We start from the raw sequence: 22,829 nt of genomic DNA on the forward strand, positions 1-22,829 counted from the left end.
TTGTTTCCCCTTCCATCCCTTCTCAAGACAGCTTCGAGAATCCTTTTTGAATGAATGGTGTACATTATGGATCTTGTTATTGATTGAGCTCCATAATCTTTCTCTGAATTGGACCGTTCCATTTTAATGACAAATTGGCTCAAAATTATCAGTTATAATTCGTACATTCTAACCATTTACTTAACATAGAATTCTTCAGATTTCTAAGGGAGACATCACCAGACACAGACGAAATCCGTCAACTTTTACGGTGAAAGTTTTACTTTCCTACTACTATAAATCGACATATTGCAGATAGAGTGCAGATTACGGCATTATATGCAATGTTTACCATCGATTAGTTGAAGTGGCAATCGGCGGAAATCTAATCGTATTTCTTGTGAAATAATGATTCAGCTTAAGTTTCCATTCGATTCAATAAAACGAAATTCCAGTGCTTGGTATCTCCTATCCGATGTATTCGATACGACGATAATAAAATATTATTGTGCGATGTGAATGTACCAAAACAAAGTTTTTTTTTTGCACATTTCGAAAATCAGCTCAAGTATTGGCATTTAAAAGTCAATCAATAAATACTTAAATTGGGAATTATTACCTTACCTTTATCGTGGATTTTGATACGAGACACACAAATACATCGATTCAGCATGGTTAAGACACTTAATGAAAGCGTCGTCAGTCGTTGTGTGATACATTGCGTTAGAGACTTTGGTACTCACGACGATAACATACACACATGAATTTATCTTTGATTGCGAGTCCGATTATACTACTATATTAATAGAGATTCGAGACGGTTGCAAAGCTTTTTTGTCGTCAGTTACTTTTAACCTAACGAACGATTCACTTTGTTGAAAATCTTACACTACATTAATCGGATTCAAATACGAAATGAAAAACTTTATCTTATTTTGCTGCATTGTTGCTACGGCTGTAGCGTTTCCTGCTCCGCAAGGTCTTCCAACACCGGTCCTACAATCTAACGTGGTAAGTAGCAAGGAAAACAATAATAGTATATTACATCCCTTCGGGTCGGGCCATAACGTTCCCACTCGTCAAAATAAAAATTTGTAGCCTCGTACGTGTAGTTTCTTGATCACACCAACCGGAAGTTCCCGATCATTTGTCTCGCTGTTGTCGAAAAATAGATAATTATCCGTTCTTAAAGGCTCGAGTTGTGAGCTAATCGCCTGAGTTGAAAAACCGAGGATAATGAATTCGTTAAAATAAGAGATTTCATCAATTCCATTTTTCTAAGAAAAAGTTTTCTAGATTTTTCGCAAAATGTACAAATAAACAAAGCCAGGTCAGATCAGCACTTGAAATGACAATGTCGTTTGTAATTTTAATCTAATTTTTATTCGATTTAAGAAATTATCTTGTTTGATTTACCTGGGAAGCAAGTCATATGTTCGCATTGTTAAGTGTTTCCAAAAAGCTAATCTCTTTAAAGAAATTGATTTATGTGGAAAAGCTTTAGCAAAAAAAATTTATTGCATTCGTACTACGTACATCATTATACGGTAAAAACTCTACATCAAATAAGAAATTAGGCTGCCATGGTTTAAAATAGTGAAAGTATAGTTCCATTGGTTTGAAAATGCTTGCTATATTAGCAATTTAGAAGGTTTCTAGCTCGATTTAAGGGAGATTTTAGGAGTATTTCGATCAGCTTAAAATAGTTCCGAAACATCACTCTCAACTTTGTCTGCGTTAACACTAAGTAAACAATACATTTGACGAAATTTGCAAGAATTTTAAGACAAAATCTGTAATGGAACTACAAAAGATCTGGGATGAATTTTATGAGATGTTGCAATTATTGTCAAGGTTTTTAATAAAGTTTTAACTAATTGAAGTGTCTCGAATTCTGTGCTGTTTGCTACAATTTTCATTTGGTCAGTTCCTCTACGGTTATGACGATTTTTACTTCGTTAGTTTTACCATAATTTTTTCTATTACCATGACCACATCCGGAGTATACCAACATCTGGAGTTCGTCGGATAGTGTCATCGTTGTTGTTGTCCATTTTTTCTCTGTGTTTGACCTTTGATTTTTTTAATTGGGATTTTGTGACATAATATCGAATCAAAGACTAAGGCTTCTCGAACTCACTAACTTTCCAAATGAATGCCACACCGACTCTGAATATCACGACAGAGTAAAGTTAACCAGGCTGATTTGACTAAGGACCTGAATAATCTAGTAGCCCTATATTTATTGCGAATAAAATTTTTCAATTTATGTCAGTGTTTATTTGAGCTCATTTTCATACCTTGTAGTAGGTCCCTTATTTGACGTTTCGAAAATGAGCCGCTCCTGCCTGGTTTATTTTACTCTGCCGTGTGAATATACAAATTCAACTTTTAAATTTCATCTCCCTAATTTCAATAAAACCATCTCAATTTGAAAAGCGTCATTGATGTGTCTGTCTTCTATCTCCAATTTTCATTTGAATTGCAGAGAAACGTCATTGATGTACCTATCGTGTGTCCACCGAATCAAAAACCAGATCATAATGGACGTTGTAGAGAAGTGTGGCGAATTGCTAGACTGACTGTAAGATCACCCTATAGGTCTCAATCAACAAAATTAAATATTTAGAAAAAAAAAAAAATTTATAGAAATACATTGTTTGCCCGAATGGACAGATCCCCAATCTGCGTGGATTGCGTTGTGACCCTATCGACACTGATGCGAACGATGTGAGTAGCAAACTTTATGGGATGCAAAATCTTGATATCGAGATTTGGTGTTTTGATATATTTTGTCTTTTTATTGTGTGTTAGTCCAAACGCTAAATGACTACGGGACTCTTTCTTTCGAGCTTTCCATTTAAATTCAGAATTTTTCACCACGAATTTATGATTTTCGCTTTATATTTCCGCACGAATTACATCCTTAATCCTCTCGTACGTAGAAACAAGACTTTCGTTTATACAAAATCGAATAAGATGCCCGCACAGTCTTTACCTTGTAAACGTTTTTATTTTGAATTGCAGAAAAACGTCATAGATGTACCTGTTGTTTGTCCCGTCGGTCAAAAGCCTGATCAAAACGGTAAATGCAGAGAAGTATGGACTTTGAGTGACGTGGACGATGTAAGTTTGGGACGAGTGTGATATATTTCATCATTTTCACTCCATTTATGTTCACGAAAAATTGAACTTAGTCACAATCTTTAAGACTAACGTCTCTATCGGATGTATTTTGCATTTATTTTTACATTTAAATTTGCAGAGAAATGTTATTGATGTGCCTGTGGTTTGCCCGGTCGGTCAAAAGCCTGATCAAAATGGAAAATGCAGAGATGTATACACCGCACGTTCTGGGGTGGATACAGTAAGTTTTCTTCTATTTATTTTTTAATCCTTTTTTTAGTAACAGTTAAGTTCTGGTTTCTTTATTGGTTAGTCAAAACGACTGTACAACACATATGAGTTCAGGTTCGTGTTTTGTTGTGATAGAAAGACTTCACCTGTTAAAAATATTTATATTTGACGATTAGTTTGGTGATACGCTTACCGTCTGTTAAAGATTACCCACATAAACACAATGAGAGTAGAGATAGGTTTGTTGTTATTATCCACCTCCACATAGATTCAGACACGTAATATTGATGTTCTTCAATCGGTAGCATTTCAACTGATAAATTAAAATTGGTTGATAGAGTGATTATAGGCGGGTAATACCCGCCCAGTTACTCTATAGACCTTTGTTCGAAAAATCTTGTAAATCGTTTTTTTTTTAAATTAAGCGGAAGAATTTATCAATATGCATTTTTCCTCTTACTACGGAACAGAGCCTATTTTTGGCATTTTTTTAAATTAACGAAACTTAAAAAAAGAAGTACACAGGGGATGGAGTATCTTGTGCTAAGCCATCGTTTTATACGAGGACAGGACACATTAAACGACCTTCTGATGAGACTTTTTATATAAGTTGAACCGAATCAGATCTTTTACTAAATTGAGTTTAAGAAAATGAATAATCAAACTTTACAACCCAATGACGTCTTATACATCAAATAGGGACATCTAAAGCAAATTAAGTGAAAGATTTCGTTTTGCTGTTTTTTTTTATTGAAGTAATAGATTCGACAACTTTTATCGTTGATACACTTGCAGCGTCTGTGAAAGAATGATCGTTTGTAAAATCTATTTAGAACTAAATAATTTTCCTATAATTTGCAGAGTCAAACTAAATCTGATTTGAAACTAAAATAAATAATTTTCTTTCCAGCAAAATGTGATTGACGTACCCGTCGTCTGTCCACCAAATCAAAAACCCGATCAAAACGGAAAATGCAGAGAACAATGGAATATTTTTGGAATTGAAGTAGTACCGGGATTAGAAATTGATTAAATCATAGGGAAAAAATGTCTTGCCGAATGATTGTTGTTGCTTTGTAATTATTCTTTACTTTTAAGTACTTTAAGTACTTTTTAAGTAAAAAAAATTGGTAAACCGGTCACCTTAACGCAAATATATCAACATCAAACGAATGAATAGAAAATGTTTATTTAAATCACTTTTTCCCCGAATCCTTCTATCTTCTCACGCTTCTCACGGTTCAGACAAGTTGACACCAAAAATAAACAGTCGTTCTGTTTTGCATATTGTTCCGATAGCACATGAACCGAAAGACACGAGAAAACTAAATGACGATGTCTAATTACTTCGATCACAAATAGATAATACAATTGTAACACATCCATCGCACGCGAAATATATTAATGTTATATCAAACACATGCAAACTTGTGCGTACCATACCTAACTAAACTAACCTCCGTACTCAGTACTCCACATGGAAGAGAGAAAAAGAATGTTATTTCAAATGACGTTGACCTGTTCCGAGATAAATTTTTTTCTTCTCGTCTGATGGATGTGAAAAGTGTGTTCTTTGGTCTGGTTTAGTTGTGAACGAATTTTCACAAAGAAAGATTTTCGGTAATAGATGGAAAATTTCGTATTTGGCAACATACCATTTTGGCAACTGGCCAGTCTAAATCACATGTTGGCAACCGATCAATAATAAGGAAAGCGCGAATCCGTGGAACATAGGGTGATCAATGATCACTCATCACAATATATGGAAGAGAGTTGACTCTTTCTCGATTTAAAGGGTAATTAACGAAATCGTATGGCTGTGATGAGTATGTTATCGACAGTATTGATTAGCAGACACCCGAATTTGCTGTGATATGATTTTTTGTTGAGCTCCTTTTTGTTTAGTTAGTTCTTGATTTTGTTAATAATAGAGATAAATCGACCATTTACTCGGTACAATCAAATGTTTAACTTGGTGAGAAATGGTACAGTTAGAGACAGTGAAATTTCAGCATGATATTGCTTCAGCTGTTTCAGCCGATCCACACACAACCAATCAAAACTGTTTACGCGTCTTTTTACCGTTTTACTACTGCGCGCGTTCGGAAATTTCACTTCTGTACCATTTCTTACCAAGTTAAACATTAGATTGGACTGAGCTACATATGCCGTTTTTACAAGGATTTAACTTTTAACATACAATGTCACCAGTGAGCAATTTTTTTGAAAGTGGACCAGGCTCCGTCGGAGCTTTTTTTCGCTGCATTTTCTTTGTATATCCAGATATTCCTTAGCGCACACACCCCCCACTGAACAAAAATAAAGTTTTACCGAAAATGCACCCAAAAATTGATTGCTGTTCTAAATAGAGGGACCCTAGGGGAGTTCAAAACGATGGTCCGTTAAGCTGGACCAGATGCTTCCCCACACCCATGCAACTAAGGAAAAAATTGTATGGGCTGGGGAAGCATCTGGTCCAGCTTAACGGACCATCGTTTTGAACTCCCCTAGGGTCCCTCTATTCAGATCAGCGATCAATTTTTGGGTGCATTTTCGGTAAAACTTTATTTTTGTTCAGGGCGGGTGTGCGCAGCACTGCTTCTAGCATGAATATCGAAAATATTCGGAGGTTGATGTACGTATAGAAGACTTATTTTCGTTGTATGAGTTAAGCATACAATCAACGCAATTCAAGCAAAAGTGCTTTTAATGGCAGCAGCGGTAGCTCTTATCACTAAAGCCTCCAAATTCGACACTTGTCAGTTCAGTGTTCATGCTAGGAGCAGTGCTGTGCTCTCGGCCCCAAAAGTCTAAAACTGTAGTCGTTTAACTTTATTATACTTTCATTTTCGTTCAAAAGTCGGAAAAGGGTATCCTTATCCGTGATTTACGGCCGCTAAAGACTGTGTGTTTAGACAGGTACTGTCCAGGAGATACTAGGCTAGACAGATATCTTACACGTCCTTAATTCTGATGAGCTTCGAAAGGTGTATTTTCATCGCCAGCTGGTAAGTCCTCATTCAATCGAAGGGAAAGAACTTCAAGAACTCAAACAAGAACCCGTGTATGTTTTGAACTCATAAAAAAGAAAGTTTTCCTTCAATTTTCGATCAATAAACACATGTGGTTTGTATAAATATAAATTTGGCCAACATCGAATATACACATCAGACTCTCCGCTCTACAAACGAAGAAAGAGTCAACGATAATATAAATCAACTTTTGTTTATGTTTTTTTTTTGCATCTTAAATGTGATGTTATTAACCGCTTTTTATCTGAATATATATGGCATAGACAGAGAATCATATGGTGTAAAGGAAAAAAGAGATGAAAATTCACTGAAAACTTGTGTGTTATATCTTTCGCCCAATACTAAAGTAGCGAAGCACTCAATTGGTATAAAGGAAAACGCGTAGTTTTTGAAATTGTTTTTTCCACGAGACGTTCAATGTACATCTATATCTCAATATTTATATGAAAAGCGTTTGTTATTGCAGCATTGAGTGAGTGAGACGATAGAATAAATTCGCAGCCAGAACTTCGCAATAAAATTATCCATATTTCAAAATGAGTTTGAGGTTTTTATTGTCCAACGAGTCGTAGCTTGATCATTGCAAAAGAAGGAAGCAAAACATATTTTCAAAATACAAAAGACGATCGATGTGTACAAGAACGGATCATTCATTATTGGAATATTGAATCGATAAGACATAGTCGAATAGACAAACAAAGATTTTTTTTGTGAAAGCTTAAACTGTTTGAGGATTTTTTTAAAATAAATTTTTAAAAGTTGGAAAAACATTGAAGTGTGAAAAAAAGACGAAAGACTTTAAAGGAAAAAGTGTTTTTAAGAGAGACATTTAGTGAAATTAAATATAAATTGAACTTGAAGTGCCACATCAAATAATATCAAGAAGGAAGTGCTACAGGTGAGACTTATTGTAATTTAAATTTTGTATAACGGACTTATTGTAATACGAACTTATGAGTGATGTTAATGAGCCAAAAACCGATGCCAATTTTTTTTTTTTTGGATTTTGTAATGGATCGATATAGATACTGACGACAACTTTTTCTTGGAAATTTCTTTTTGTCACACGAGCAGTCATATTCGTATTTACGGAACTAACGAAACAATCGTGCATTTGTTCATTGATTTTTTTCGAAAATTAGCCAAGGAAATTTGTTCGTTTTATTTCTTTGCGTGGAAGCTTTAAAGTAGAGTAAAACTTTGATTATCCGACAAAGGCATTCTTCTGTTCTCCATAGTCGGTTAATCGAGGTTCTGCTGTACACCCAATATGCCCTCTCTCTTAATTTGGGTTTAACGTAGACTACAAGTAAACCATGAGTTATTGAATCTGCTACCTCTCTTGGTCTAATTCCTCTAGGTAGTCCACCTCTATGGTTTGGACATTTAGTCATTTTCGTATTTATGAGACCGTTTACACAGATATCATCGTTTGGAATTTGTAGTCATAGTCGATATGAGATAGTATTACTCAAGATTATGTATGAGGAGGTTGCCCCGATAGCTGGGGTTGTTATCGCAAGAATCCACTGAACTTTGCTGCAATTGTAGCGCAATTTCATTCAGTTGAAACAAAAGTTTGCGATACGGCCCAGTGAAGTAATGGCAATCGATGAAACCTCATCATATACAACCACCTTGGCTTTATTTCTTCTTAGGTGTGTATTTTCTAATCTTCAATAAATTGATTCTTATTCGAACATATCACATTTTGTGTGACTACATTCAAAAAGGACCTGCACTGTTTAGGGTGTACGGTAGGTCGTAGCAAAGCCTGACACTCCACATTAAAAAAAAGGGGAAAATGTGTCTTCAATTAGGCTAACGGTTTTCAATAAAAAATAATTAGTTCAATGACGCTAAATAACAATAAATTTCACTCTTTTCCTCTAGATAATTATAATCGCAATTGCACATATATTAATAGTAATAGCTGTAAACAAAATACGCACAATATAAACACCACACCCCACACTTTAATGCTGCGTGTGTCGCAGTCAATAACACTTTTTTATGACAAAAACAAACGTTTTTTCTTTCAATTGAACTTTAGCCGGCAAAACAATGGAAAAACGAATTTTCTATTTTTAGCCGAATTTTATTTTAAAACCCATTTTCCGATGCAATCATTTATTTTCGGTTGGTTTTAATTAAATCCAGTCCTATAAATCAAAGACCCCGATTTAAACATTGCGTTTCTCGCAAAAGATGTTACAGTGAGAAGCTGTCGGAATATAAATATTTTGAATGAAAAAGAAACGAAAAACATGTTTTCCCATTTTGCGTTGTTTTGCTTTTCGGCGCACTTTTCTTGTGTACTGTACGCTTTTCGGCATGATTTTAATTTCGACGAAGAAGATATTAAAACGATAAATAAAAACACAAAATTTGATGCGCACAATTAAAACGGAGTCACTTTGCATATCGTTCGCATTTACGGAACAGCGACGCAAGTCGATTTTGTTATGATCGCTGCCACGTGTGTCCGTTTTAAATTGATTGTTGAGGAAATCTTTACAATCAACACGGTGTAGGTGGGTGAGTTCACCTCACATGATTGTGATCATAGGCGTAGTGATGGCAAAAGTGTATGTATGTACCGTGCACTCGATTATAATTTCAAATGTTTCGTTCATAGACTTGACTTAAGTGGTAGAATGAACTGCGATCTATTGAATATTGCTGGACACATCCTTTCTCTGTCTATCTATCCCAGCCTTTCTTTCTTTCTTTGACACAACATTGATTTACCTGATGAAAGACATTAGGTTAGCTTCTGAAGACTAAATAGCGATCATTCACCTTCCATACTAAATCGTTGACATAGAACATTGAACAACCAAATGTAAGAGACTGTTATTAGAGTGGGCGGTCAGTGTCTGGACATGTACCATAGTCGGATAACTATTGTTATTTGTCACAATAGGTGTCTGACTACTGTTACATGTTCGGAGACTGATGCGCCCTAAGCACCTTTTTAATGAAAAATCGAGGAAAGAGTTAGATGATCTGACCATAAGAGTGAAATATGACTTTCAGTCTACGTTTATATACCAACTAGCTATTGGCACTCGCGTGCCATTAGCACCGTTTCTAGGAATTGTGTATTATACTGAAATCTAAAAAGTTAAAAATAGCAAAACAACTCTCGCTCTCCGTACACACTGTCGTGCGTTTTCCTATGTGTATTCCACATTTCGCACTTGATCATTTTGGCAAAAAAAGAATTTAGTTTTTTGTAGTTCCTTTGATGCTCGTACTGAATATTCTACCAGTTCTTGTCAATTACGATAGTTGTAGGATAAGTTCATTTACATTTTGAAGACGTTGGTCGGGATCGAAGTCTCTTGTGATTATTAGCGCGGAAATATACGTTCTTCGGGTCGTTGAGTTTTAGGGAAAACAAAATTTAATTAGAAACGAACAAAATGGATCGAGGTTAGTGATGTTTGATTTGTAAATAAAACAAATTAAAGTTCAAAATATTGCATCAATGAAGACTGTATGACTTAAGTGACGAGACCATCTGTTCCTTTAATTCTTTTCTTGAACATAACAAGTTTTACGCAATCCTATTTGAAGTGAAATTGGCAATTGTCCACAATATGTTACCTTTGTTAGTAATTTGTGTTTATAACGATCTAGTATATGTATCCCGCCTAACGAGTTACATGTGATCATCATTTATTCGATACGAACGTAATGTACGTACGTCTCAATTCGTGAGAATGTTTTAATTGGCTTCTCGTCTTATGTTCAATAAAATTTTTCATTAACGGGAAGGATGCAACGATCATAAATCTGTTGACTATTTCGATCACAGCTCGTCCAATTAAATAAATCGTTCGGTCATTTAAAATCTCGATTCGTCTCAATTTCAGTTCGTTTTCTAAGCATGCCTACCGAATGCGAGGAGGCCAATCCTTTGCAGCGAGATTTGGCCGATTCCATTATACTGATGGTGCCGCTGGACGATATTCGCATTCTGCTGGCTTGTGGAGCAAAGGTCAACGAACCGGTGACCCAAGGTCTTCGGGCTCTGCACTACGCAGTCTGGCAAAAACACACCGAAGCTGTACGATTGTTGCTCGTCCGTGGTGCTGATATCAATGCAACCGATGACTGTGGGTACAGTGCCTTACATTTGGCCGCCGAACATGGTTATCTGGAACTGACCCAATTGTTATTGGATGCGGGCGCGAAAGTGGATTATCGGCAACCAACCGATGAACTGTATCCACGCACTACATTGTGCGATGAACCACTGCGTTTAGCGTTGAAGAACAGACATTATGTATGAAAGCTGACTCTTCTGAGGAACGAAATCTAGTTTTACAATTGAAATCTAATTTTTGCAGGAAGTTGCGAAACTATTACTGGAATACGGTGCTGATCCGAACAAGCGATATTTCTTGGGCGCTGAAATTAATTTGGCTAATGATTCAGAAACTCTGGACCTATTATTGACATACGGCGCTCATACGGAAACTCGAGACAGAGGTGAGATCATTTATCAAGTGCGTGGCATGGAACCATTTTATTGATCCATAAAACCATTTTCTTGCAGCCGGCTTGACACCTCTAATGAAAGCTGCCAGACATAGCCAAGGAATGGAACAGGTTCTACTACTGATGAGCTATGGTGCCGATGTAAATGCAATGACTGATGCTAGGAACGATTATCGTACCGTTTTACACTACGCCGTTTTGTCTGGAAACATCATCCTAGTCAATTTGTTGTTGAAACAAGGCGCTAAAGTTGATAAGATCGCTCCATTCCCTGAACCCGACAGACCGAGTCCACTAGATTTAGCTATTCTCCGAGGTGATCCCGCTTTGGTCAGAATACTTCTAGAAGCTGGTAAGTCATAAAAATCGAAAATTTGTGCCGCAAAACTGGTTAAATGAAACGTTTCCACAGGGGCAAATGTAACTCGTTGCAGTCCGATCATTGGTTCCCCATTACACGTTGCCTGCGCGGACAATATACCACATAGAGTCGAAATTATGAAGGTAAAATATAAATTGAGCGTTGTCGACGAACAATTTCCCTGATATTGTGTGTGACTGTTACAGATGTTACTCTCCTATGGATCCGATCCAAATCAACGCGTACAGGACGAAACCACAAACGCAATTTTACGCCCCCCGCTAGCCGAATTATTGGCCAGCAACGAAAACACAAACTTCGAGGAATTAAGACTTTTGCTGCGATATGGAGCACGTGTGGTTATGAAGACACAATTCCGAGATCCGGATGGTTTGTTGAACTACTTGGGAAATGTTTCGGAGGCAATGTTCCGTGCATTGATCGACACGGCTGAAGAATTTGATCCGTGCATGATTCGTCGAAATATTCACTTGACGGCCGAACAGAAACGCTTACTGCTGGAGAAGGCAGCAAGGTAAGAATTTCATTGAATTTTCGTTTTCCATTTTCTTGAACAAAAATTTTTTTGTGCTTAAACTTAGTCCTTTGTCGCTGAAAGCACAAAGTCGAACTGTGTTCCGCAAGATGTTTGGCCGAAATCTTCCATCGTCCGTACCCGACCTATTTATCCCCGAAATGCTGCGACGATATTTGCTGTTTGAACATAGTTAAGGCCTTTCCCGATGCGATAAAAATGAACATGTTCCAGAAAGAAAAAGCCACTGCCCACAAGTGTGGTAGCGAACATTTTTGTGATAATTTAACGTAACTCTAGATATTTAGACAACTCAAACTGATAAAAATGTCAACTAACCCACATTACGATACATTTAAGACGAATTTTTTTGTATTTTTTATATTGATGGAAACGAGATTGATAAATTAGGCAGTGAAATTTATAGATAGTGAGGGGAAGAGAACCAAGATGCGCAACAAATTGTATAATTCGACTGAACGAAAATTATTTCGAGAATAAAGTTTTACTGAAATTGAACCGGCTTTTACGTTGGATGCCATTAAAAATAGCGAAACATTTCACCAATTTTAGTGAAACTTTAGTAAAATTTGGTGAAAATTTTCTCTAATATTTGGCTCTGTTGAGTACTATCTCTCACAAGAAGATTTAGGATTTGCAAATATTTTAAATTAATTTAAATAAATAGAGCTGCTTTACCAGATGGTCCAATCATGCAAACATCGTATTTATTCGTGGTAATACGGTCCTCTGCAACCATACGCGAGAGTGCGACTATAACACTCATGCGTGTATGAGTGGACCAGATCAGATGGTAAAACAGCAGAACTAAATTTATATTTAAATTCAATTGACTTTGACTGTACGCTTATGAATTTCCACTTAAAATATTCACACCGAGCCGTAGGTGCGCTTCAGAATTTTAATTTTGGGTACAGTCAGAGGCAGTGAAATTTCAGCATGAATTTGCTTCTGCTGTTTTTCAGCTGATCCACCCATGCAATCAAAAACTGTTAATACTTGTTTATAAAGCTGCCATGCTACACGCACGGCGTGGAAGTGGTAAAACCAGATAAAGACGTAATAGTTTTGATTGTTAGTGTGCATTAGCTGTGAAAAACAGCTGAAGCAAATTCATCCTGAGATTTTACTGCCTCTGTCTGCAAATCAAATGATGAGAGAATTAATTGCAAAATAAATCTCTGATATGAGAATATAGTGAATAACACATACACGACGCTGCGTTTGCTTGGGTTTGACACTTTTAATTTTATAGTGTAGTCGATAACGCAATGAACGTTTACCGAGCGAGTTACGGAAAACGAGTGATTGGAGGTTGTTGGGTACATCGAAGAAATACTTTTCTGAAGAAGAGACAAAAAATTCCTCCTCGTCCTTCCCCTCCCCACCCCTTCAAAGTTTAAATGCAGAGGTGTCTTTGTCGAATTATAGACAGGGCTGTGTGAAACGGAGAGATACGTGTGATAGCTCATTTTAAAGGTAAAGGTTCAAAGTTTTTTTTTTGCGCAGTTAGATTTTCCGAATTTTCCAAATCGTTTAAGACTTTTCCGACTTTTCTTCAAGTTGATGTTTTAAATTTAAGGTTAAAGTTAAATAATTTCTTAAATATGTTCCGAAGTAAAACTTTTTTTTTTGGTAATATTGTTCTGTATATCATTTGCTACAATTTTGCCGAAGAAAGTAAAATAGTATTTTACAAAATGTAGGCGCCACATTAATTTTTCATGAAAAAATTCCATGGTTTCGCATAGGATTTTTAGATCGGTTTTTTGGTCAAATTTTTTTTCTTTGATTTTCTTGTTTAGATTGAAATCGTAATAAATACATAGAAACACAAAATTTACGTCTTTAAACATGTTTGTCCATTTTTCAATAACATTTTTCGATTTCCTCGCCATCAGGAAAATTTGAACCACCCTAACATGCTTGTGATGAAGTATGAAATACCAAAATGACTTCCTTAGCTTTCTCCTTTAGCTAGCCAATCATTTTGGAGTTGTGTGCCGGAACTCGCTCGGTAAACGTTCCTTAACAGAATTTGCGTTATCGACTAAACTATTAAGCGGACTTACGGCAAGAATTTGCTTCCTATTCCACCTAATTTTCATTAGCAAAATGGTAAGCAAAACATTGAATGCCAACGCGTGTGTACGTGAAACGAGTCCGATTTTTGCCATTTTTTTTTGTTTTATTCTTTTTGGAAAATACAGTCAGAGGCAGTGAAATTTCAGCATGAATTTGCTTCAGCTGTTTTTCAGCTGATTCACCCATACAATCAAAACTGTTTATACGTCTTTATACGGTTGAATCTGCTACACGCACGTCTAACCGTAAGGAAAATATGGAAAAATCTAGGAAAATTAGTGAAAATTAATGAAAATTTAAAAAAATCCCAAATTTCCCAAAAATTGTCCCTGATCAGACTGTCATCTAAAACCCGAAAATTAAACAGTCTTCCATCAATGGGTCACTTTTTTGTCTGACGCTCTACTCGTACAACTCGTACTCCCTTTGGAACCGATTCACAATATTTCATACTTTACGAGATAGAGTTGAGACGTCAACCGAATTTTACTGAACGCGAAATTTTCTCTGACTTCCTGTCCTTTAATTCTTGAAATTTTCAACACTTACTTTGAATTGAAGGCACGAGGGATTCTAAATTACTGTGTTGCCCTTCTTGAGTTATTCGTACTAGTTCTGATTGATTCTTAATCGTGTCAATCTAGTCGCTGAAACTGCCTCACTCATTCGTCTGAACAAAATAAACATTCAAATTGTGTCATATGGTAAGGCCATCCGAAGGCTTTAAGGACTGTCCCGACACTTGTAAAAATTAATTGTAAAATCTATGCCAGTTTTTCTTGGGCAAATGAATGTGAAGGTAGCGGTACGGTATGTAATGTATATTTTAAAGTAATTTCTTCTCGTTTGTTCTTACATGTTCAACATGTCTTTCGACCATCACTTAAACGGAATTATAAAAAAAATATTTTTTTTTCTCTCTCTTTCGCATGCACACAAATGAATTCATATCTAACAATGAATATACGCCGACGCCATACATATGGAATCAGTTTATCTCTTTGGCATTGGGAACGAATGCATCCTGTAAATATTTAACGAAGCGATAAATCCACAACCTTTTTGCACACCGTCTCAAATTCAAACTCACCCAATATTTGATCACCTGCTGTTGATGAGCCATCTGGTCTTCCAAATACTTGATAATGGTCGTTTTGAACTCACGCACACGATCGATTTCAAATCGTTCCGTTTCACGCTTGATTTCGGCTGAAATTTCTTCGAACTCTTTCTGGCACCGTTGGACTTTTGCCTCCCACTGAAATGTTTTGGTTCAAATGTGATGAGTGTAAGGAACACTAAATTGTACTCTGTTCTACCTCTTCGACCTCTTTTTCGTACTGTTCCACTTTGTCGTTACGACCGGCTAATTCCATTCGTGTTTTGTTTTCACGACGTTTGGTCAGCTGAAGCTGAGCATGTTCCCAGTTTTGGAAAACCTATACAACCAATGAGGCAAAATAAGTATTTGAGTGAAAGAGTACAGCTGGCGAAAGTGATTCATTTTTTGTTGCAAAAGAAGCACTTATCGGAAACTGATTAACGAACACCAATGAACTGGCACTCATATGAACATTTTTCGTATTGATTTAATGAAAGTAAATAAAGTCGAACAGGCTTGAACAATAAATGAAAAGTGAAACACTGAATGACTTCACAAACAAAATAATCAATACGCTTCAGTGCTGGATTGTTCGCATTTACAGTACTTCATTTGCGCATTCAGACATTCAGAATTTGTTTGGCTTCTTTCATTCCCATCCATTAATCCGTTTTAAATAGTATAGCCACGGTATACTTGAATGGTCTTTAATGAAGCATGTGGAGACAAATTTGAAATGGTAATTAAACCATGAAACGGTTCCACAAAAGCTTTTTGACTTTCAACCATGTCTTCGGCTGCAGGAGAACCCACGGCAGTAAGGCCACGGAGTGACTGATAAAGAACTGATAGGGGTTATAATCGTTAGAGCTTGGAATTCTAGGAGCAACTGTACAAAATAATTGGTTCCGTAGGTGCAAGGGAATCTGGTCAAGATTCATTGATGTTTAAAAATCATAATTGTCACCGGGGAGAGATTTTTGAAAGGGATCTGTATACGAGCAAGGATAATGAAAATTTTTATACAAAATACCGTTAAATCGCCAGGCGATTATCGTCTATCACCTTTCAACCATTGTAGGCGCTCGTACAGATCATTTAAAAAAAATTGTGATTAGTAGATGACATGCCCATCTATCAGTACGACTTCATGTCAGATGTATTGCTCATGATTCTTAGGAAAACGATCTTTCAACCTGTCTTCAAGGGGTTTCCTTGCACCCATGACACCATTACCAGAGTTTCTAAAATTCTAACCTCTACCGACTATAACCGCAATCAGTTCTTCATCACTCAAATCGTAGCATGGGTGCCCTGGAATCCCCTGCAGCCGATGGTACGAACTCAAAAAATGTTGATGAATCCTTGGTCCGTGCTTCAAGTTGATTTATAATGTCTGAAGATTCTCAAATTTGCTTCAACGTGCTTAATTAGAGTCCATTCTCGCACACCGCATGATAGTACGACCAGGCCAGTCCAACACACCATGATAATGGTAAAATTGAAAGGTAATACTGACACGACTGCTCGTTTTTCGCGACGGTATTAGATTAGAGAATTTTTTAAATAGAAGTGAATCAGCTGTCTTAACAAAACCGAGTAATGTCCCCAAGATAATGACGCGTGAATTGCGATAACAACTTGATGATAGAAATTACCTTGACACGTTCATGGAACACATCCTTTATAGCACCGAATAACCCAATGTAATCCTTCAATGTCTCCGACAGTATGTACAGATCTGAATTGGATTGTTCCGATCGCAACAATTCAACTTTTTCCTGAAAATAAAACGGAAAAATTGAAAAATTTCCTGAATCCACTCTTCGATCCGGCTATTACCTCGACATCTGCCAACTGAGACAATGCTCTGGAGAGTCCCGTATGTTCTTCGCATGTACTTAATACAGCAGCCGATTTAGCAACCGAACCCGTCAGCGACGATAATTCCTTTCGATAGATAACTAGAGATTTGATTGCGGAATGTAGTCTTTGCATGTGAGTATCCAAATTTTCAATTTCGATAATTTTGTCCTCGAACCACTGTCAATAATTGGGTGTTACTGAGCATGAACGTCGATTGCCATAACTGGATCAACTTACCGGATCATTTTCATCCATTTTGTATGTAATTTTGTTCATCGTCTCTCCAACTTTATTAAACAGCCTCATTACACCCGCTCCGCTCAACGCTGCCGTATTGACCGATTTCGGCAGCTCTTCATCGCTCTGCAAGAAATTTATAAAATCTGGATCAATGCACAGCACCGGATGCTTAGCCGTTCGACACAAAAATCGTTCCAATGCTGCCCGACGATTTTCGAGCCATTCCATTCCGACGCCATTAGCGGTTTCGGCACTGGGCGTTTGACTCATCTTCACTTTGGTCGAGCCTGTAATTTTATCGATTGTTATTGGTCACTTGCCTCACACGCAAAGCAAAGCGCTTACCGATCAGATTCTTCTCCGGTGCCGGTGGTATAATACGTCCACGTCGTAAATATTTCTCCACCAATAAGCCGTGAATGCCAAGAAAGTCACTAAATCGACGCATTACACTGAATTGCCGTTTCTTGAAAGCCGGAATGCTTGTGCGTGTAGATACTCTGCAAAGAAGTCGTTTCACTCTCATTTCTATTGGCTGATTCATTTCAATGTAGGACTCACTTATAGGCGATGTACGAGCCGATACCATCACCGATCTTATGTGGTTCAGACACTGTTATTTCAATGAACTGATCGGTCATTTCTTCCGTGGCTACGTCTTCCATTGTTGTGGATTTTGAAACAGATTGCTAAAAAAAATTTGAATGAAATTGTGACGGTGGTTTGCGGACGTGTAATCTCGTGTTGAGAAACAGACAATTTTTGTTTTGTTTTTCTAATGAACGACAAAGAACGATCGGCAAAAATGTTTTTATAATTCACCAAAAATGACTAATGAGCTCCAGTCAATACAATTATTATTTACGATGGAGATAACGACAATAAGTGGGTGTAGTTTACTCCAGTTAATTTCTTTGAACGATGCATATGGTAAATTCATTTAACAGAAAATAATTTCTTTTTAAATTGAAATTTCAACAAAAGAAAGGAGTTGACAGGATTTTCAATGATAATAGGTCCTTTGTTTTGAAAAACACCGACGTATTATAATGACTCAACGTATAATAATGTTACCTGTTGTTGCACGGCTGATTCAAATATCTCATAATCTTGGTCGTTCGTATTGAAATCAATGTTATCAAACAACGGCGGCGTTTCGCTACTTTGGATTTCTTCCATTACCAAATAATCGTTATTTACCTAGGGTTCTGATAACAAATTGTTTTCAACTTTTTTTTTAATCACAAAATTTTAATAAATAGAGCTGATGATGTAGCGGATTTGAGCCGTTTTCATGACATTTGTGACATATTCCGACTTTTCATCACTCATTGTGCGAAGCTCCATCTAGTGACAGTTGATACAAAACGTTATACGGCGCAAAAGGCAAGTGAAACATTTGAATTTTTTAGCTTTTTTAAGACCATTGGAGAGCAAAAAAATGTCGCAACACAATAAAGGTAGTCGTAAAGGAATCTCAATCCCATATAGCCTTTCGAAGAACTATTTATGAAAAATCTTTGTAAGTTGTCTAAGAAACCACTCTGAATTTTAGTGTCCTACAGTAACATAACGTAGATTATGCAGTATGCAGCAATGAAAGCATAAACCAGGTATGGTCTGTTCATACAACCCGGAGGACATAGCGATTTCATATAAACAAGCTCACCTCTCATGGGAGGTGAGTTTGTTTATATGAAATCGCTATGGACCATACCTTGTGTTGACATTCATTGGTATGCAGCATACAATCCAGTAACGCTAACTTTAAGCAACCAAAGTAAGTTATATGAAACGAGCCATCAGAACAGTCGGAGCGTTTGCTACGACTGAGCCCCGTACAAACCCGTATATCTATTGCGTACGTGACCCTAGTGCGTCTGTCACCCTACTTTGACCAGCCTATTGCGCCGGTTAATGTAGTTAAAGTAAAATTGTTATGTAATGTGTGCATCTTACAAATTGCGCATAGCGCAATTACGAAGCCCCGTACGACGTTCCTTTCAAATGAAACAAAACTTTCAAATCGCCCTAAAAATTTTATTTTTTTGAAGGGCCTTGTATCGGCCTCAGTCCGAGGACCCAAATTTAAATTTTTTTTCAACTACATTCTATTCGGCCTTTGATTACCTTCCAAATGAAACAAAAATTACGAAAAACGGATGAAATTTACTCGAGTTATATGTGAAATACACATAGGGCCCTAATAGCGGCCTTAGGCCAAGGACCCAAATTTAATTTTTTTTCAACAACATTCAATTCGGCCTTCGATTACCTTCCAAATCAAACAAAAATTACGAAAAACGAATGAAATTTACTCGAGTTCTATGTAAAATACACATAGGGCCCTAGTAGCATTTCACTTCTAAGGCCCTAACTCACGGTCCACTCACCCGATTTTTTCCTGGATTGGTATTGACAATACCTATCATTTGCCGTGTCATTTACATTTCCATCGTTTATTTTGCCATAAATATCACCAAAAGACCTTAAATCACTTAGGTGGCCCTAACTCACGAAGGGCCGACCCGAATATGCCCATCTTCGAACTTATGACTATTTCGACTATCTTTCAGGGAAAAAAAAAATTTGAAATCGGTTTTGATTTACTCAAGATATCGACGTGACAGACGGACAGACAAAATTTTTATTGCAGATTCGTCATCTTTGAACATAGGCAAACACTTTGCCCTTACCGTCTGCATAGAATTCCATCAATTACACACGGCATCGTAATCCTATAAGCCCCTTTGTACTTCGTACGGGGCTAAAAACTTTATAATAGTTTGATATAATGTCGCTGAGTGCATCTGCTCCAGGTAACCGTGGAAGTCGGCGCGTCTCATATAATTTGGACATGAAAATGGTAAGTGGAAAGAATCAAATATTTGTTTTCATGTGCATTATATCAATATTATCGTCTTGCTATCCGAGTTCTTGCGGCTTTACTTAATGAAAAAGCATTTATCACTCGGTTGCACAATAATTATTTATATAACTCAGTATCATAATGTGCTAAATTTGCAAACTTCAGATGCATAAATCGCTGTATGAATCTCGGTGCAAAGTACATTGTAAGGCAGCCTTACAGCCACTTCTCATAATTACTTTAGAGTCTCTTCTAACGTATACAAACATAGTATTTTGCATTCGATGTCATAAATAACCATTATGAAACCGAGTGTTATATGAAGGTTTTTATAGCGAAAGGTGTGCGTCAAGTGTTTATGTAAGCTTTTTTTACCATGCGCGTGGTAGAGGTAGAACCTTATAGAGAAATTTACGAGCCGTTTAGTTTGTATGACTGGACCAGCTGAGAAAAAGCTGAAGCAAATTCAGTCTAAATTTCACTGACGTTTCCTGTACAAAGCTTTACGTAAATCAGTAACTCACAACAATCTTACCACTTTCAATACTTAACTCAATGGTAGATTACGCATCTACGGCTCTATTTCGTAATTGTCACTCGAAGCTTTTTTGCTTGAAGTTTGGTGATGGGAGAAATGATGTAAAATGGACGAGGATGATTGTGCTATCGAGGCCTTGGGTGAAAGACACATTCACCCTAGTCAATCCATTTTTGATCATAAGCCCATAAGAAACGTGTACGGTCGCATAAAAAAATGTCCAACTTATCTCTCTATCAAAACACTGCGGTGAGTAAAATTATATGAAAATCCATTATTTCACTCTTTTGTGACTACTGAGTTTCGTAATAGTATGTTACGTCACTGTTTGTAAATATTTGTTTAGGCAAGTGTGAGGTTTACGTAACTGTTACGTAACTCAGTGATAAAGCTTGTGCATCAAAGCATAGAAGAATAAAATGTTAAACGGAACGGTCCAGCATTTGAGCTCTCGGAATCTCAGGAGTGGAGGTTTCGAAAAATGATGGTTCGATGACTACCACTCATGCTTGAAGTGCGTTGCTCTACCGCTTACTTATTTTTTAGTGAAAATTTTTTATTTTTTATTTTAAAATCTTTATTACTTAATTACTTAATAATTCCATTGACTTATTTCTATTTCAATTTGTATAGCAAAGCTGTAACGAAGTTGTCATTATTGACATTGTTATTGTCGAACATAAAAGAAACGCTTCCCATAGAAACTCCTGCTGCCCACTCATAAATTCTCTTGACGGTTATATCTGTAATGCTGCATAAAATTCCAATTTTTTGGTTAGGGCTAACATCAATAGGCTTGTCAAATGTGACGATCGTTTTATTTATCTCTTTTTTCATCATCGATGGAATTCGTCTATTATTTCTCAAACCGTTGAAAGTTAAAACCGGTTCGGCAACACGCTCGTATTCGGAGCAACCCACAGTGAAGCCTTCCAAGCGAATTGAATGATCACAATAAAATGACATGTACGATGTTGCTAAGAAACTGGTGTAATACACTGGACTATAAGATAGAACTCGGTTGCATTCTCTTCTATTGGTTCTAAGTGACAGTTCAGAGCACGCAATTGAAATCGTCTTTTCGGAAGAATTTCGCGGTCTTTGATTGAATATTGCTGATTTGTAAGACTTGACCTTACCGATCAAGTAAATAATTTCATTGATTTCATCTGGGCTGAAAAACTGTCCATTTGATCTGTGAATATTGGCAAATTCTTCAATCGTCATAGAGCGAAAACGTATTTCGGTGATAATGTTATCAAGTTCAATGCGCAAATTTTCTGCTTCTTCTGGATCGGTATTGTTACGTTTGCATGCATCCTTAGCCCATTTTATGCAAGCATTAAAAGCTTCACTTTCTTTACAATTCAATGTGTCCAGTTTTAAGACGCTCAAAAGTGAATCAAAATCGCAATTGACAATGAAATCTTCAGACTGGAATATTTTCACCGTGTCCCTTTTGATGATCGATTCACATAAATCTTTTAATTGGACGAAGTCATAGAACAGAGCCAATCGATAACCCAGAAAGACATTGCCCAACGGAGCTACGTCGATAAGAAAATCGACACATAGCTGAACAAATGCGCCGACTCGCGACTGTTTCGCTAACACTAAAACCTCTTCGACAACTTTAGTGGTCATCAAAATTTCGTCCAAATAGAATAATTGGATAAACTTTATAAACGCATATGGCGAATGTTCCTCAGGTACTATCACATCACCTTTGTCCGGCTGACAACCATAGAACTGAGTCTCGTATTTTGAACTGATTGATGCTAATACGCACCGATGAGCACGAATACGAGTCGATCCGACGATAAAACATACATCACCCGTTTTGTCTCGGTCTTCATAGAGTTTTTTCAGCGATTTGGTCACGAGTCGATTCTTTCGAAGGCTGGAAACTGTAGAATTAGTGCAGGGTGGGGACACTGTGCTGTTAGTGACACACATTTTTTGCTCTAAAATACAGAAGAAATTTATTAATTTCAGTCTGATACGCTTAAAATGAGCTAAATCTACCTTTTGCCAAAATTTATTACTCAAATATTGAGACAACAGTTAAGACGCGAATCTATTTGTGATAAACTTTCAAAATTCAATCGCAGTTCGCGACTAAATAAAGTGATTATACTTAGAAGTTGTGATTAAGATGCGCTAAAGTAAACAAACAAAATGGCTTTAATTCCAAACAAAGAACAAAAACAGAAGTACATACAACAACGGCCATATTGCTCTGTTTACATATATTTAAGGTAGCGAATCTTACCCTTGTTCGTACAGTGAGCAGTAACAGGGAAATTTGCAATGTTTTGAACTTGCGGGGGTGTCA

General features: G+C 36.8%; 4 protein-coding genes and 1 long non-coding RNA gene across 8 annotated transcripts; 2 read left to right on the forward strand and 3 right to left on the reverse strand.

Annotated features, from left to right (window-relative positions):
- The first annotated feature begins 793 nt into the window (after positions 1–793).
- Positions 794–4,446, forward strand: LOC119085852. 2 transcript variants are annotated; one of them, XM_037196361.1, is made up of 6 exons: positions 794–990; positions 2,468–2,563; positions 2,629–2,709; positions 3,007–3,105; positions 3,245–3,346; positions 4,247–4,446. In XM_037196361.1, the coding sequence occupies exons 1-6, from the start codon at positions 895–897 to the stop codon at positions 4,367–4,369; spliced, it is 597 nt and encodes a 198-aa protein (XP_037052256.1). In that variant the 5' UTR covers positions 794–894; the 3' UTR covers positions 4,370–4,446. The 2 variants fall into 2 exon arrangements, with proteins under 2 accessions (XP_037052256.1, XP_037052257.1); XM_037196362.1 differs by having other exon boundaries at positions 795–990; positions 2,629–2,700.
- LOC119085869 lies at positions 3,010–3,789 on the reverse strand. Its single transcript, XR_005089357.1, has 2 exons — positions 3,551–3,789; positions 3,010–3,482 (listed from the first exon to the last, which is right to left on the reverse strand). It is a non-coding gene; the product is annotated as an uncharacterized LOC119085869 (long non-coding RNA).
- Positions 4,447–6,926: 2,480 nt separating the features above from the next.
- On the forward strand, positions 6,927–12,292 carry LOC119085832 (ankyrin-1-like). Of its 2 annotated transcripts, none has more exons than XM_037196334.1 (7): positions 6,927–7,266; positions 10,250–10,662; positions 10,727–10,868; positions 10,936–11,229; positions 11,290–11,381; positions 11,445–11,773; positions 11,841–12,292. In XM_037196334.1, exons 2-7 carry the CDS (start codon positions 10,264–10,266, stop codon positions 11,968–11,970), a joined length of 1,386 nt encoding a protein of 461 aa, XP_037052229.1. In that variant the 5' UTR covers positions 6,927–7,266; positions 10,250–10,263; the 3' UTR covers positions 11,971–12,292. The 2 variants fall into 2 exon arrangements, with proteins under 2 accessions (XP_037052229.1, XP_037052227.1); XM_037196332.1 differs by lacking the exon at positions 6,927–7,266 and adding an exon at positions 9,636–9,806.
- A 2,386-nt stretch (positions 12,293–14,678) lies between these two features.
- Positions 14,679–18,405, reverse strand: LOC119085834 (sorting nexin-2-like). 2 transcript variants are annotated; one of them, XM_037196336.1, is made up of 9 exons: positions 18,162–18,405; positions 17,649–17,776; positions 17,433–17,587; positions 17,085–17,374; positions 16,824–17,024; positions 16,640–16,762; positions 15,199–15,318; positions 14,970–15,137; positions 14,679–14,903 (listed from the first exon to the last, which is right to left on the reverse strand). In XM_037196336.1, the coding sequence occupies exons 1-9, from the start codon at positions 18,264–18,266 to the stop codon at positions 14,868–14,870; spliced, it is 1,326 nt and encodes a 441-aa protein (XP_037052231.1). In that variant the 5' UTR covers positions 18,267–18,405; the 3' UTR covers positions 14,679–14,867. The 2 variants fall into 2 exon arrangements, with proteins under 2 accessions (XP_037052231.1, XP_037052232.1); XM_037196337.1 differs by lacking the exon at positions 18,162–18,405 and adding an exon at positions 17,845–18,130.
- Positions 18,406–21,101: 2,696 nt separating this feature from the next.
- On the reverse strand, positions 21,102–22,823 carry LOC119085833 (BTB/POZ domain-containing protein 2-like). The gene is made up of 2 exons (XM_037196335.1): positions 22,520–22,823; positions 21,102–22,458 (listed from the first exon to the last, which is right to left on the reverse strand). The coding sequence occupies exon 2, from the start codon at positions 22,448–22,450 to the stop codon at positions 21,110–21,112; it is 1,341 nt and encodes a 446-aa protein (XP_037052230.1). The 5' UTR covers positions 22,451–22,458; positions 22,520–22,823; the 3' UTR covers positions 21,102–21,109.
- Positions 22,824–22,829: the final 6 nt, after the last annotated feature.

Source organism: Bradysia coprophila, chromosome IV (assembly GCF_014529535.1).
Source record: "Bradysia coprophila strain Holo2 chromosome IV, BU_Bcop_v1, whole genome shotgun sequence".
Taxonomy (NCBI): domain Eukaryota; kingdom Metazoa; phylum Arthropoda; class Insecta; order Diptera; family Sciaridae; genus Bradysia; species Bradysia coprophila.

Bases quoted from the DNA above. Each gene is read 5' to 3' on its own strand.
- LOC119085852 (XM_037196361.1), top strand. From the start codon at position 895: ATGAAAAACTTTATCTTATTTTGCTGCATTGTTGCTACGGCTGTAGCG. The intron at 991-2,467 runs GTAAGTAGCAAG...TTTGAATTGCAG, and splicing joins CGGTCCTACAATCTAACGTG to AGAAACGTCATTGATGTACC. The intron at 3,106-3,244 runs GTAAGTTTGGGA...TTAAATTTGCAG, and splicing joins CTTTGAGTGACGTGGACGAT to AGAAATGTTATTGATGTGCC.
- LOC119085832 (XM_037196332.1), top strand. The intron at 11,230-11,289 runs GTAAGTCATAAA...ACGTTTCCACAG, and splicing joins CAGAATACTTCTAGAAGCTG to GGGCAAATGTAACTCGTTGC. The intron at 11,774-11,840 runs GTAAGAATTTCA...GCTTAAACTTAG, and splicing joins CTGCTGGAGAAGGCAGCAAG to TCCTTTGTCGCTGAAAGCAC.
- LOC119085834 (XM_037196336.1), bottom strand. From the start codon at position 18,266: ATGGAAGAAATCCAAAGTAGCGAAACGCCGCCGTTGTTTGATAACATT. The intron at 17,777-18,161 runs GTAACATTATTA...AATTTTTTTTAG, and splicing joins AATCAGCCGTGCAACAACAG to CAATCTGTTTCAAAATCCAC. The intron at 15,138-15,198 runs GTAGAACAGAGT...AAAACATTTCAG, and splicing joins ACGAAAAAGAGGTCGAAGAG to TGGGAGGCAAAAGTCCAACG.
- LOC119085833 (XM_037196335.1), bottom strand. From the start codon at position 22,450: ATGTGTGTCACTAACAGCACAGTGTCCCCACCCTGCACTAATTCTACA.